Source organism: Magallana gigas, chromosome 8 (genome assembly GCF_963853765.1).
Source record: "Magallana gigas chromosome 8, xbMagGiga1.1, whole genome shotgun sequence".
Classification (NCBI taxonomy): domain Eukaryota; kingdom Metazoa; phylum Mollusca; class Bivalvia; order Ostreida; family Ostreidae; genus Magallana; species Magallana gigas.
Genome location: NC_088860.1, coordinates 44,237,188 through 44,253,336, shown reverse-complemented (window position 1 = coordinate 44,253,336; position 16,149 = coordinate 44,237,188). Strand labels below are relative to the sequence as shown.

Sequence of the window (16,149 nt, the reverse complement as noted above, 5' to 3'; positions counted from 1 at the left end):
GCTCACCTGAGCAACAATTGCCTTAATTCTGATCAAATTAGCATTACAGTATCAAAATATCTTGACAACTGAGTACAGTAGATTTTGCTAAAAAAAAAATTGTATCCACCTCTTTTTTTTGGTAAATACCAAGCCCCTTTTGTTGTTGTACCTGTAAGAAAATTTTTCTCTACACCTATATACCCTCCTTTTTCGTGGCCCCACTTTTCTCTCGGGAATCATGGTTTCATCAAACTTAAATCTGCATAACCTGTGCTTTCACACTAAGTACTGAGTTTTGGACCGAAAACTTTCCCAAAATATTTTTAAAGATTTTCTCTAAATATTCCTATGTAAAAATTCAAACCGCCATCACGGTCCCGCCGTACCACTAGGGACTGTGATTTTGCAAACTTAAAGTTACACTACCCGAGGATGCCTCTACACAAGTTTAAGCTTTTCTGGCCAAATAGTCTTTACAAAGAAGATTTTAAAAGATTTTCTCTATATATTTCTAAGTAAAAATTCATCCCCCATTGTGGCCTCACCCAACCCCTGGACTATTATTTTAACAAACTTGAATCTATATGATCTGGGGATGCTTCCACTGAAATTTGGGCTTTCCTGGCCAAGTAGTTTTGAGAAGAAGACTTTTAAAGATTTTCTCTATATATAAAAATTTATCCCCCATTGTGGCCCCGCCCTACCACCAGGGACCATGATTTAAACAAACTTAAATCTACATTATCTGAGGATGGTTTCACGCCAATTTGAGCTTTCTTGGCCAAATAGTTTTTAAAAGAAATTGTTTAAAAGATTTTCTCTATATATTCCTATGTAAAAATTAATCCCCCTATTGTGGCCCCAGCCCTACCCCCGGGGACCATGAATAAATTTGAATCAACACTACTCGAGGATGTTTCCATTTTAATTTGAGCTTTTCTGGTCTATTAGATTTTGAGAAGAAGATTTTTAAAGATTTTCTCTATATATTCCCATGTATAAATTGATCCCCAAATTGTGGCCCCACCCTATCCCCGGGGATCATGATTTGAACAAAATTGAATCTACACTTTCTGAGGATGCTTCCTTTTTAATTTGAGCTTTCCTGGCCTTATAGTTTTTTAGAAGAAGATTTTCAAAGATTTTCTCTATATATTCCTATGTAAAACATGATTCCCAAATTGTGGCCCCACCCTACCCCCGGGCCCATGATTTGAACAAACTTGAATCTACACTATCTGAGAATGCTTCCATTTTAATTTGAGCTTTCCTGGCCTATTAGTTTTTTAGAGGATGATTTTTAAAGATTTTCTCTATATATTCCTATGTAAAACATGATCCCCAAATTGTGGCCCAACCCTACCCCCGGGGACCATGATTTGAACAAACTTGAATCTACACTATCTGAGGATGCTTCCACTCAAAGTTGAGCTTTCCTGGCCTAAAAGTTTTTGAGAAGAAGATTTTTAAAGCTGTTCTCTATATATTCCTATGTAAAACTTGATCCCCCTCTTGTGGCACCTCCTTACCCCCGGGGACCATGATTTGAACAAACTTGAATCTTCAATACCTGATGATCCTTCCACACACGTTTAAGCTTTTCAGGCCAAATAGTTTTTGAGAAGAAGATTTTTGAAAAATACCAACAAAATTCAATAATTCTCAATTATCTCCCCTTTAAAGAGGGCGTGACACTTCATTTGAACAAACTTGAATCCCCTTCACCTAGTGGTGCTTTGTGCCAAATCTGCCCAGTGGTTCTTGAGAAGAAGATGAAAATGTGAAAAGTTTACAACGACGACGACAACGACGACAGACAACGGACAAATTGTGATCAGAAAAGCTCACTTGAGCCTTTGGCTCAGGTGAGCTAAAAAAGGAAATGTTTTTTAAAACATCTCTCTCCCCCCCCCCCCCCCCCGTGAAAGAAATATTCCTTTTGAGGGGTTTTAATTATTGTTATTTAGCATATTTTTACCAAAGGGTTTGTTGTTTCACCCGGGGGGGGGGGGGGGGGGCATATGTCTACAGACCGTAAAACATTCCAAAGAAAAATTTTGCTTTGTAAATTTTTGAAAAATAATTAGCGGATATGAATTTAAATGAAATTTTTTAAATATGTATCGTAAATATGTTATTATTAAGTTTTTATCCACATATTGTCCGCTAAATAATATTTTCCTCACTCTTAGAGACCGATTTCAATGAAATATTTTTCAGACCACGCGTTAGCGTTGGCAGTTCTTATTACAGTACCGATAAGAACCAACCCAATACAAGAGTAAACCCCAACTTAACCCTGGGTTTACTTTTGGGGTTTACTTGGGGTTTTACTCTAGGTTTGCTTTGGAAAATTTTGAAAACTCGGGGTAAACTTTAGGTTTTCTTGAAGATTGTTCTTGAGGTCAACTGTACGCACTGAAGTGTGAAGCAGACCCATCTTTTATCTTACCATCCTACTGGCTGTTATTCCTGCCCCTTGTATACTCTGAATACACAGTTAGCGTCTGCTTTCAGGGGTATCCTTCTGACCGAGTTTACTCTCTGTGTCCAATCTGGATTTATTCTGGTCTACTTAAGTAAACCCGGAAATAAATCAGAGTAAACCCAGAAAGGAAACAATGTTTAGTTGGGGGGTTAATTTTCTGCTAGGTTGGGTCTGATCGCTACTGTATTTCACGGCATTTAAATGGACAAAATATTGATTTAATTTCCTCACTAAATTTGCATTCATTTATATGTCAGCATATTTGAAGAAAAGATTTCAGCTTTATCAGCATATTTAAAAAACAGTTTCTATTCGGTGTCAGTGGAAGTAGAGAATAATATTTAAATCATTATAAACATTAATACTCTATGACTATTTTGACCCCGTCCTAAAGACAAAACATCTTGGGACCTGAAATTTACACTTTTGGTAGAGAGCTCGATGATTTTTCTAAATAAACAGTAAGTCACTTACTGTTAGTACAACGTAAAGAAGATTTTTAACATGATATACTTCAACATTAAATGACTATTTTACCCCAACCCTAGTGTCAAAAGCCCTACCTCCTGGACATAAAATTTATTATTTTAGTAGAGGGTTTAATTGTTTTTAAATATATTATCAGTTTCTATACAGTATCAGCAGAAGTAGATAAGATTTTAAAACATTATATACATTTACACTATATGACAACTTAAGCCCGTCCTAGTGTCAAAACCGCTACCCCGTTGACATGAAATTTGCAATTCGGTAGAAGGTTTCCTGATCTTCATAACTTTGAATTCAGGATTTTTCCAGATGTGCAGAAAAGTTTTGGTTGAAACGACAACTTTTGCAAGAACTGTCGTGCCCCTAGGGCCTGTGTGGGGCAAAAGTCAAGAAATTAAAAATCTAAGTTCCTTTTATTCTTAAGATGCATCATTTGAAAAGAATTGGCCTTGTATGGTCGCCCGACCAGCAGTGTCTAAGCGGTAATTGTGATTTGAATTGTAATTGCGGTGAAATATTAAGGTATCGGATGTACAATTGAGTCAGAGAGCTGGGGATTTTCCGAAATAAGCTCGGTAGATTACGGAGCTTGAAATAAATTTTCAAAAAGTCGCTTTATTTTTTATCTAACATAATAAACAATAAGGAATAAACAATTATTGCATAAAGTCAAGCAATATATTTTTTCTTAATTTTAAACCGCGCTTTTGCAATAACGTGAGGAAAAAAATCATAACTTATAGAGTAAAGTTTGCTGTGCACAAGTCACGTATTTCGTCCAAAAATACTGAGTAGGTCGTTTTAATCATTGATTTCGTAGATATTGTGACTGTGCATAACTTGAATTGGGGTAAACTGGTAATTGTATGGCCCTATTCGATTTGTTCATTTTTTTTGTATACCTAATTTCATTATACATACAGAGTGTTTCGGACCTAACATTTGTATAATTGCGTATTTGCTACTAACTATTTTTAAAAAGTACAATGCATAAGGATTTCGTGGGTAAAATGCTTGTACACGTTTATTGTAATTACATGTATTGTGTTTAAAAATTTTCTTATTTTCCGTAAATAAAGAAAAAAAACCCAGATATTGATAAAGCTAATCAATTTATTTCAAATTTTTATTTTTATTAAAATATGTTGGCAATTTTTATTTGAAAAATACTATTAATGACAGGGTTTTCCTACTATTTTTAAACTGGGTCCAGGGTCCGTTGAATTGGGACAATTAACGCGTAGTCTGTTCAGATTGGGAAAATTACAAAAAAATACCAAGGACTAACCTATGGCATAATTTTATACTTTATTACCCCCCCCCCCCCCCCAAGAAATTAGTGAGGAGTTTGGAAGACTTTATTTATTTATTTTATGATGTAATAATGATATATACAGATTTTAAACTAAATTTTTAAATTTACATTCAACATACATTTACATTCAAAGATTAAAAGAAAATACTTTTTCTTCCAAATTTCTTAAAGTTTTCCAATTTGTAAAAATTAATTAAATTTATGCATTTTTACCTTTTATAGATAAAATATTTCTTAATTATGTAAGCTAATTGACAATTATGCAATAACATAATTCTTTGCAATATGGCAATGATATTTGCATTTGGGGGTATTAGTCCTACCCTTAGGCCCAATTACAACCATTATATAGAGAGAAACTGTTTAATTTTGTAAATAACCACCGATTTACGATTTTATGATAGTTTTAGCATTTATTTGGCACAATTATTGACTAATTATAAATTACCAATATAAAAAATCATCAATAGAAAAGCAAATAACATCGGTTGAAATTAGTGCACAGGATGAGGAAATTCTGGCGAAGTTACGGAAAGCGAATGTGTCAATGAAGTCGCCCCAACTTGGTCCATTATTTAAGCTTAGTAATAAACAAATATGAAGAAATGAAGCTGTTTAAGTTGCGTTTAATATACCAGCAGAACATGATCTGATATTTAAATATATTGACATTTGATTGGGAAAAATGGAAAAATATCGGTAATTTTTGGATTGGGAATGTGTCGGGTAAAAGGACCCAAAACTAAGCAAGGAAAACCCCCGTTTTTCGTCAAAGAAAAGTAGTATTTTACCGTGTGTGATTTGCAGCGCTAGAGTTACTTCCCCATAGTGATTTGGCGGGAATAAAATCTGTTTAGAAACTACATACCCTTCCCTACGAGTACATAGAATATGTACCTTACCAGGCATCATTTTTTGGTCAATTGTACATCGGATACCTCAACAGCACGAAACCTTATGAAATATTTTTTATTTTACAGAGTTATTCTCTTTACTATATTTCTAACATGTCTATACTTCGCTTCATCAACAGATTTACTGAGACCAGATATCTATACTACTTTTTTAAAATAATAAACTCGAATTTTTGGGCATTAATACCGAGAAATCGGAAGGGAACTGTCTTTTGTTTTTTTTACATTTTAAACATAATTGGTACTTGAAGATTACCAATTTGTTTTATTTTTTCTAAATCAAGCTTCGCTAATTAATAATTAACGAAAATTCCTTTAAACAATCCGGAAATCATCTGGATGTTTTGGATTTTACAATCTTGTGCATGCGCATTACATACACGCTAAATCACGGGAGGCTCTTTATTTTACGTTTCCACAATATCACATTTGCAAAATATTACAAATGCATGCAAATTTTCATTGAAAATACGGAAGATAACTCGTAACTCGGTGCATTTAAATGAAAAATTTCCGAGAGTTTCGAATGTCAAAGCGGTGTGTAAACTCGAAACAAGTAGAACAATGTTTAGATAAAAGATATTTACAGTCTTAAAATGATTTGTTATGAATAATTTGACTGTTAATTTCAATGCAGCTTTATTAATTTTCTAAAAATCGTTTCGGAGCGATTCTGCAATTTATTGCTACATTACTGGTATATGGGAGTCATTTTAACTGTGGCGATGGCCTGTACCAAGACACAGTTAGATTCCGAGACACAGTTAGATTATTCTAACTAAGCAGAATGTAGTGAAATTAATAGCATTATTGTAGGCTTACAGCATGGTTATATAAATGTCAACAATATACGGTGTGTTAATGTATCTATTTCGTAATGTCCGATATCATATGCAATGTCAACCCGTGCACGCACAGGTCAAAGTCTAGTTACTTATAAAGAAACAGAGGCGCAAATATAACTGAACTTTTGAAAGGATTTAGTTTGTGATGAAAAAGTTATAGTATACTTACGTCCTCCCGATAATGGAATGGCAACAGAAGCAATTTCCCGTGAAGCAAAATTAAGCAATGTTTGAATTGACTCAAAATGTTTTTTTAGTTGCTCACTCCTCCTGCTGTTTACATTTCTCCAATTTGGTGAGACGAAATGAATGACTTGCATAAAAGAACACTGGCGTGGTGCAGTCGTAATAATCGGCTTTGAAAACAATTTTCTCCCTCTTAGTTCTATTTTATATGCAGTATCATTCATTTTGTAGAGATGTTTTGCAACAAATCTTTCGTTTTTCATGTCTGGATCCTGTGAAGCAGCTATTGCATGCGCTTTGGAATTGAAGACATCACCTTTCCTGACATGAACTTGAAACTTGCAATGTAAGAAAAATATTGAATGCTCATTGTCAGCTGTGTACTCCCAGTTTACATCTTGCTTAAAACATCTTTTTAGAAGATTCGTTGTAATTGGGTTATTATCAACATAGTATATGTTGAGATCAGAATTCGGATGATCCTTCAAATATCGTTGAACTCCTTTAGCAAAACCCATGCAGCAAACCAATGCAGGGAGCTGACAATATTTATCTGAAAGAAAATATTGCCTCGTGAGAGATTTCATTAACTTTTACTGATGCATGTGGGTTTTCTGATACAATTAAGTTTCAAGATACATGTAAGTTATAACAAATGCTAAAACCTTGGATATATCACAGTTAAATTTATAATAACTTAACTTAAAAGGTATGCTATATATATATATATATATATATATATATATATATATATATATATATATATATATATATATATATATATATATATATATATATATATTTTCACTTTTATTTAACTGTAAAAATCAAAGAACAATTCAAAGAAAAAATAGTATATCTTGATTTATCTGTTGAGATTTTACGCGATGTGTTTATTATTGTTACAAATACTTATTTTTTTCCCATAATTTAAAATCATGTAAACATAAGATTTGTAAATACACACAGTTATAAGATTTGAAATTGTCAAGTTAAGTAACATTTATTTACATTTTCAAGATTAGAATAAAATGTTGACAAGTTTCAAATTTTTATATAGAATAATCTATTTATATAAGGTTCTGTCTATGTTGCATACACTTGCATAACATGCCCATATGAAGTTTATTTTTCTTTCATACGAGTCCTTCTTATATGTTATAAGTAATAGTACCAGTTATATCATTTTTTAAACAAATTTTTTAAACCACCAAGAGATTAGAACATCATTGGTATGTGTTAACGCGGTCATTCCTAATGAAAGACACAATGCGGACTAATGTTAGGAACTGAAACCATGAGTGGTGAAGAGAAGTGCTGATAATCAGATGATTGTTCCTCTTATGTTCATCCTGATAAAGCCTTTCCCGATTGATGACTTGGATCATTTATTTGGTAATTTAAGGTTGACAATATTTATTTGAACATTTATAATATAATATTAAGACAATTAATAAGCAACACAACATATCCTGAAATAGGAAGCTGGACAAAACCAGTGATAATCTACCAATTTGCATTTATGATTTATTACATTTACTTGGATTTGAAAACCATTTCTTAAACTCCAAAAGACATGAATAATTTGGACATATAATGCATACAATTAAGAATTATTATTGTAAAAGAATATATATTATGATACATGTATATGCTATAAGAAATAAAATTGATAGATATCAAAAGTGGTTTATACTGATGAAGTGCAGTAATGAAGTTTGTAACATTTGGCTATATATTGTTTACTGTTCATGTCGAATAACTAATTTTTAAAATATATGTCTTATGTATATAATTATGTTTAATTATACCGGTATAGATACCTTATCTATATTTTTATCCTTTTTACATGAAAAATTATCATATCCTAGTTAGGCAACCCCAAGATAATTTCTTGCTCGTATGACATTAAGTGGAAAAGTGTACGAGCGGGCGAGCGATTAAATAATATGATTTTTAATTTTTGTAGCCGAAATTTTAAGGCGGTACATAATAATGTGATTTGTAAAGTTTCATTTAAACACGGGCGTGCAGGATACGACGAAAAAGAAATTTAGTTGGTGTGGCCTTCCATATTTTCTATTTTTTTAGTTCAAATTGAGGCTGAACCATGTTATATATTACCCTGCACAATCATTCTGATAAAGTCTAAATCATACATTATAAATAGCATCAAGACCAATATGGGGACCAATGAAGGGTTCAAAGTTCAACATATAGGAATTATAGGATTGCATACATGTATACACAAAAGGACAAATCATAAAACATTTCAGAATTTGCGGTGTTTTTTAGTCCAATCAGATGATATGATTTAAAGATTTATCATGATTAAGTATTAAATTTCATTTCATACCTGTATTCATTTGAAAGATTCTCCTTTTTTCCAACAACCATTTTAATGCAATACCTTGCAAATCGGACAAAACTTTTAAAGATTATAGAGGATATTCAAATTAATTACAGTCAGTATATGATTTTTTAAGAAACCTCTTTTATTTTGGTTTGATGATATTTTAAAATCTTTCAATAAAGGCTAAGTAAAAATTGTGTGTATTAAAGTTTTCCTGCATGTTTTCTTTTCTGTGTACAGAAACCAGAGTTTCTTGATAAAATGAGATGCACAACTATGGCAATCAGTTTGTTAATTACCATTATAATAAACTCTTCAGTGTACATTGGAAGTGAAAAAAATGTTATATGAAAGAATCCTCTTCTCTTTATATGTTTGCTCTTTAAAAATACAATCATTTTGGCAGTATTGACTTTCATTTATCTAAATGTAGGTCAGAGGAAATTCAGAAGTTATTATCTTTTTTTTGTAAGTCACCAACATGCCAATAATTTATTATTAATCTGTTGCTTTTTATAATTTCTTCATAATAACATTTAACAAATAAGAGTCTAAGTATAGGAAGTATTTTTTTGCAATTTTTCAAGCTCTGGTCGCGTCAAAAAATATTAATTTTTTATTGGTCAGAAGAAATTCAAACTAAAATAGCGGATTAAATAAAAGTAATTCCAATAATCTATTTTCAAATAAATAAAGAATTTAATTAACCTTTTTAAGAAAAATTTTCTAGTTAATTTTAAAATATGAATTTTATGACATTTTTAATTTGCATTTCAGTTTTTTTTCCTCGTTCTAATTTTTTGAACATGGGTAAGTTTGAAGGTCGTTGCCATGGAAACAAACTCATTTACATCTGCTTCAAATGTATTTTTTGACAAAAGCGAATCGATAAGAGTTTGTTTAAACATTTTTTTTCAATTATTCAATTAGTTTCATTTCAGGTTCACATATCCTTAATTCCAATTTTTTAAAGTAATTGGAAGTTATTTTTAATTGAATCTCCCTTCAATTACAAGTAATTGAATGTACTTAAATACATTCCCAAAAATTTAATGTATTTTCAATTACTTTTCAAATACATTTCAATTACTTTTTTTCAAGTTAAAAGTTGAAAAAAAGTCATATTCATTTCAGTTCTTTATTGACTTTAAGCAGTACATTTTATCAGTACAAGTAAATGGGAACAATTGTTTGCTTGTAAATGTTTATAAGGTTAACAGGATAATGACAAACTTAATACATGTAATAATGTTTAGATTGCACACCTGTTTTAAATGGGCTTGTGTTTATACACTAATTAAGTGTCTCATTATGTTGATGTGTTTATACAACATGACACTCTCGAAAAAGTCTGATTTGTTCAGGTCTTCAGTCCTCCCATACACAAGAAAAAATGTATTGCATAAAAATTAAGCATAAAAAATCTTGTTCAGAACCAAACATGAACCCGATGACACTGGACTTAGTACCGATTGTTATGTTTATATAATTCATTTTAAAATATGAATTTTAAAGCAAAATCTAAAAACAATGATTAAAATGACCACAAAACTTTAAAGACATTACCATAAAAAGTTTTGTGTGTTTCAATACTGTTTATACATTTATTTTTTCTTAAGAAATTAAAAAGTAATTGAAATGTATTTAATTACATTTGTCAAAGTAATTGAAAGTAATTAATTACATTTGAAAAAAATCAATGTAATTGTAATTGTAAGTAATTGACAAACTTATTGATGTATTTGAAAGTATTTAATTACATTTCCACGTAATTGACCCCAAACCTGTTGGATATAACAAATATAGAATTACACAATCATAGATGTTGTATTTATCTTATACAGTCTGATTTATATAAAGCTCTTAAGACCGCCCTGAAAATGACCCAAATTGAATCTTTAAATCTTATCGACGATACAAACCTATGTTTTATGGTTATTTTGACATTAATATTGTGCAATAAAATTTAAAAGGTTTTTTAAGATTAATAAAGCTTTTTAAATGTTACGAATCACATAAGTATACCTTAAAAATAGTTTTTAAATTCTAAATCTTAATTGGAGCTTATTAATTAAACGGAAATACTGAGGCTTAAAAAGTCAAGTTTATTGAAATGAGCAAACTTGTGTATGCTCTTTAGTTTGATATGCAATCAAACAACAAGAGGCCCATGGGGCCACATCGCTCACCTGAGCAACAATAGGCGTTTAAAAGATATTGTGCCATATGGTCCCTCGGTAGAATAACAAAAAATAAATATTGTAAAGTATTCCAATTTTACACTTATTTTTGCATACACGTAATCTTTGACATTGTACCTTCATGAAATACTATTTTTTACCAGTATAAGAAAATCCCACGCAAGATATAAAACTAAACATTTGGTAGGGGTACACTGTTAAGTTGTTAACTTCCAATTCCCTATATTTTCGTTCCCCCCCCATACTTTGTAAAGCGATCAAAATATATGAGAGCATATAGGTACATTTTTTTCATCAACTACTAACTAGTTATTGTATTTTTAAAAAAAAATAGTTGTTGTTTTTTGTTTAAAAAATCCTACATGTATAGATGTGAAAAAGTAACTTGTACCTCAATGTGCTCAATTCCTCAAATTAAAAACGTTCAAAAATTTAATTTGTCTTCTCCATTATAATAAAATGACTGTTATTTACCTCGCGTACAAACCAGGATAAATTTCCGCTGTGATATTTACTTGGGAATAGCAATAATTACTTTATCCCCGCAACAGAAATGTGTCAGAACTATGGAAACTGTTTTAAAGGTGTCGTTTTTATTTACTCGTGTCTGAAAAACTATCAAAATTGATGTAGATTTCACATTATTTATTGTATAAAGAGGGGGCCCTAAAGAGTAGGTATATACAGAATATCATCCGTTTTGTTTGTACAAGTATTTAACATACTTTAATTTATATAGAATTTCTAATGTTCAACCAAAATTTCAGCGTCAATCGTAGAATTATAAGCAAGATATAGAGCTCACAGTTCGCCTAGGTTTGAGTCATATTTTGTTCACATGAGTTTATTACATTCAGCTTAAGATTTTTAACTTAGTATTTCCTATTCAGCATTTAAAATGGAAAAAAAGAATGGCCTAAGATTTTCAATTCTCTTATTCACTCAAGACCAGTTCACTGGTATTTAAGGTTCAAAACCAGTTTATACAAACGTACACAAACACAGTCAAGGATCACATGTACAGTAGGAGTAATAATGACGAAAAAAGTTTAAGTTTACAATACATGTACAATAAGGTGTTAAAGTTGGTTTCTGGAAGAACAGACTTTGAGAAATTTTCTTTAAAAATATTGACAAATTTTTTACTTTTTTAATCTTCAGTTTTTAAGATCTGTGTACAAACATAGAATTGTGAGCAAATCTCTGTATCTTGCTTATAATTCGAATCTTAACACTCAATTATGGTTAGTAAATAGAAATTGTAAACAATTAAACACAAGAAACATGCACTATAACAAATAAAGAACGTAATTTTTTTTTTCGAAATGAATCATATATATATACTATATATATATACCTACATATTTCCGTCAGCGGTATCAAACTCTATTTAAACTGAATAAACTCCAGAAAATGCCGAGCATCTAAAAAAAACTTATTGCATTAATCTACCATTACGCAAAAGATAATGCCGAATTAAATGAATTGTATTTCAGTACTTTTTTGATACATCAGATTTTGCTTAATTAGCGCAGGTAAACAGTTAACTGTTTGATTTACCGAAGTCTCCGTTTCATTTGATACGTAAAAATCACGAAATACAGACGATAGTTCCCAGGTTACAAAGCATAAATAATGAAAACGAAACGAAAATCAGAACAAGCTAACACCAACGTCATGTGTGAAAAATGTCAACGCATTGAAATATTTAGCCTCAATTTACTTCACAAAATCGGTTCCAATATATTTTGCATGTTTCAAAAATTTCCCTTCATACGCGAACTGTTGCACAACAAGCAAATTCATCATAGTCAGATCGACCCTTTTTCGTATAATGTCATGGCTGCTTTAAACAAAGAACCTCGTTTTAGAAGTATGGAATACGAGTCTTGGTAAATGGGTATACAAACCCGGGCCGTGGCAAAATAAAAGCCGGGGCAGATCGGCAATCGTCAATTCCAAATACGCATCATTTTGCAGCAATATTTACAGCGAATACAAATATACTGGTCCATCAAATATCCTGAAATTTTAATAAGATTGGCAGATTAATAACTGCCAATTTTTTGTTTTGCCCAGGCAAAGTCTTGCCTACCCATTTTACCGGATGCCGAACCTGAAGCTATTAAACTGAATGAAACACGCCTTTCCTTTATTATTATTTTCGTAATAACTCAGATTTGAAACAGAATTATCTCTTAATTTTTGCAATTTATATTTTTCTTCCCATAAGGATAATTTATGCTAAACTACGTTGAATTGGACTCAGTAGTTCTTTAGAAGAAGATTTTAAAAAATGCACCCCCCTTTTTCTACAGTTTCAAGGTTTTCTCCGCTTTAAATACAGATCGGACTTTTATTTCTGCAATTTATATTCGCCCTCCCTCCCATAAGGATGTTTTGTGCCGCATTTGGTTGAAATTAAATAAGCGGTTTTAGAGAAGAAGTTCAAAATGTAAAAAGTTTACAGACGGACAGACAGACGGACGACGGACAAAATGTGATCAGAATAGATCACTCGTGCTTTCAGCTAAAAACATGTGCATGTTGTTTCATAAAATAAATACTTTTGTCTCAAAGTTAAAACTATTTATACGGGATGCTTAATGGTAGTAAAGAAAAAGCCTTAAAAAGATTTTTTTTCGGACAGTTTTTTTGAATAAAAACATTACGAAACATTTATTTTGTTGCGTCGCCAGGATTAACTTTTTAACACGATTTATATTTTTAATAACATTTTTTCCTTCATTTTTAAAATTGAAATCTAGACAGAAATCCATTTAAAATCAATACTTTTGGTAAGAGAAATAAACAAGAGGCCCATGGGCCACATCGCTCACCTGAGGAACAATAGGTATGATAAAATCAGCTCAATGGAGTCATAATACAAACTATCTGGACAATATACAATAATTCATGTAAATCCTGTATAAATAAAATCCATTTTCCCCTGGATATTCTAATGTTTATAATCATTAGTCCCTTTTCTAACAGGTTGATTTTATAGTCATATCATGTGTTGAGTATTGCAGTTCTCAAAAAGATCCCTAACAATAGTTTATTTATGGGATATAAACGTACAGTAAACTCTCAACCTTCTCGTGAGGCCAAAGAATTGTCCTGAGGCCAAAGTCTTAACAATTATAAAGAATCATCTGGCTGCTTAGTTTCTGAGAAGATTTTTAAAGATTTACCCTATAAATTCCTTTGTTAAACTTTGACCCCCCCCCCCATTGTGGCCCCACCCTACCCCTGGGGATCATTATTTTCACAACTTTGAATCTACACTACCTGAGGATGCTTGCTTTCACAAAAGTTCCAGCTTTCCTGGCTGATTAGTTTCTAAGAAGAAAATTTTTAAAGATGACTCTGTTTATTCCTATGTAAAACATCGACCTCCCATCGTGGCCCAAACCTACCCCCAGGGGTCATGCTTTTCACAAATTTGAATCTACACTAACTGAGGATGCTTCCACACAAGTTTTAGCTTTCCTGGCTAATTAGTTTCTGAGAAGAAGATTTTTAAAGATTTACTGTATATAATCATATGTTTAACTTCAATCCCCCATTGTGGCCCCAACCTACCCCAGGGGTCATGATTTTCACAACTTTGAATCTTCACTACCTGAGGATGCTTCCACACAAGTTCCAGTTTTGCCTTCGAATTAGTTACTGAGAAGAAGATTTTTAAAGATTTATCCTATATATTCCTATGTTAAACTTCGATCCCCCATTGTGGCCCAACCCTACCCCCGGGGGTCATGATTTTTACAACTTTGAATTTACACTACCTGAGGATGCATCCACACAAGTGTCAGCTTTCCTGGCTGATTAGTTTCTGAGAAGAAGATTTTTAAAGATTAACTGTGTATATTCCTATGTAAAACGTCGATCTCCCATTGTGGCCCAAACCTACCCCCGGGGGTCATGATTTTCACAAATTTGAATCTTCACTACATAAGGATGCATCCACACAAGTGTCAGCTTTTCTGGCCAATTAGTTTCTGAGAAGAAGATTTTTTAAAGATTTACTTTTTATATTCATATGTTAAACTTCGACCCTCCATTGTGGCCCCACCCTATCCCTAGGGGTCATGATTTTCACATCTTTGAATCTACACTACCTGAGGATGCTTCCACACAAGTTTCAGCTTTCCTGGCCGATTAGTTTCTGAGAAGAGGATTTCTAAAGATTTACTCTATATATTCATTTGTTAAACTTCGACCCCCCATTGTGGCCCCATTCTCAGGTGAGCTAAAAAGGTTAAGTTTACAATTCAATAAGTTGGTTTCTGGAAGAACAGATTTTGAAAATTTTCGTAATAAATATTGACAATTATTTTACTTTTTAAAGCGCTAAGCATAGCTCAGCCCTTTATTGTCGTTAGACTTCAACTTCCGGTGCATCGAATAACCGCCCCCTCTAAGCAAAAGTATACATCATTTAAACTGGTTAGGGAACCAGTTTCAGAGGTTTATGCACATAACTGCACGGGCTATTGTGAATCTAATTTACGGGTTATTGTGAAATTAATGTACGGGGCTTACATACATCATTGCAGGGACTGTCATGCAGTGATGAGGAAATATAGTGCGTATACAGAAGCTGACATACAGAAGCTGGGTTAGCGCTTTTCAGTACTATCAGTACTTTGATTTAATCTTTAGCTTTTAAGATCTGTGTACAAACATAGAATTGCTAGCAATTCTCTGTATCTTGCTTATAATTCGAAGCAAACACTCAAAAATGGTTAGTAAATAGAAATTGTTAACAATTAAACACAAGAAACATGCACTACATGTATAACAAATAAAGAACACAATTTATTTTTTCGAAATGAATCATATATATACATGTATATACCTACATATTTCCGTAAACGATATCAAACTCTATTTAAACTGAATAAACTAGAGAAAATGCCGAGCATCTTAACAAAAACCTATTGCATTAATCTACCATTACGCAAAAAGTAATGCCGAATTACCGATAGAATGAATTGTATTTCAGTACTCCTACATCAGATTTTGCTTAATTTGCGCAGGTAAACAGTTAACGTAACTGTTTGATTTACCGAAGTCTCTGTTTGATTTGATACGTAAAAATCACGAAATACAGACGACAGTTTCCAGGTTACAAAGCATAAATAATGAAAACGAAACGAAAATCAGAACAAGCTAACATCAACGTCATGTGTGAAAACTGTCAACGCATTGAAATATTTAGCCTCAATTTACTTCACAAAATCGGCACCAATATATTTTTCATGTTTCAAAAATTTCCCTTCATACGCGAACTGTTGCACAACAAGCAAATTCATCATAGTCAGATCGACCCTTTTTCGTATAATGTCATGGCTGCTTTAAACAAAGAAC

General features: G+C 32.0%; 1 protein-coding gene across 3 annotated transcripts in view; it reads right to left on the bottom strand.

Annotated features, from left to right (window-relative positions):
- Positions 1 to 16,149, bottom strand: part of LOC105320243 (uncharacterized) — a 149,318-nt gene that overhangs the window by 8,771 nt on the left and 124,398 nt on the right. For all 3 annotated transcript variants that reach the window (XM_066068911.1, XM_066068912.1, XM_066068913.1), the window contains one exon: positions 6,203 to 6,772. In XM_066068911.1, coding sequence (XP_065924983.1) covers positions 6,203 to 6,772 — 570 coding nt within the window. The remainder of the gene's footprint in view (positions 1 to 6,202; positions 6,773 to 16,149) is intronic.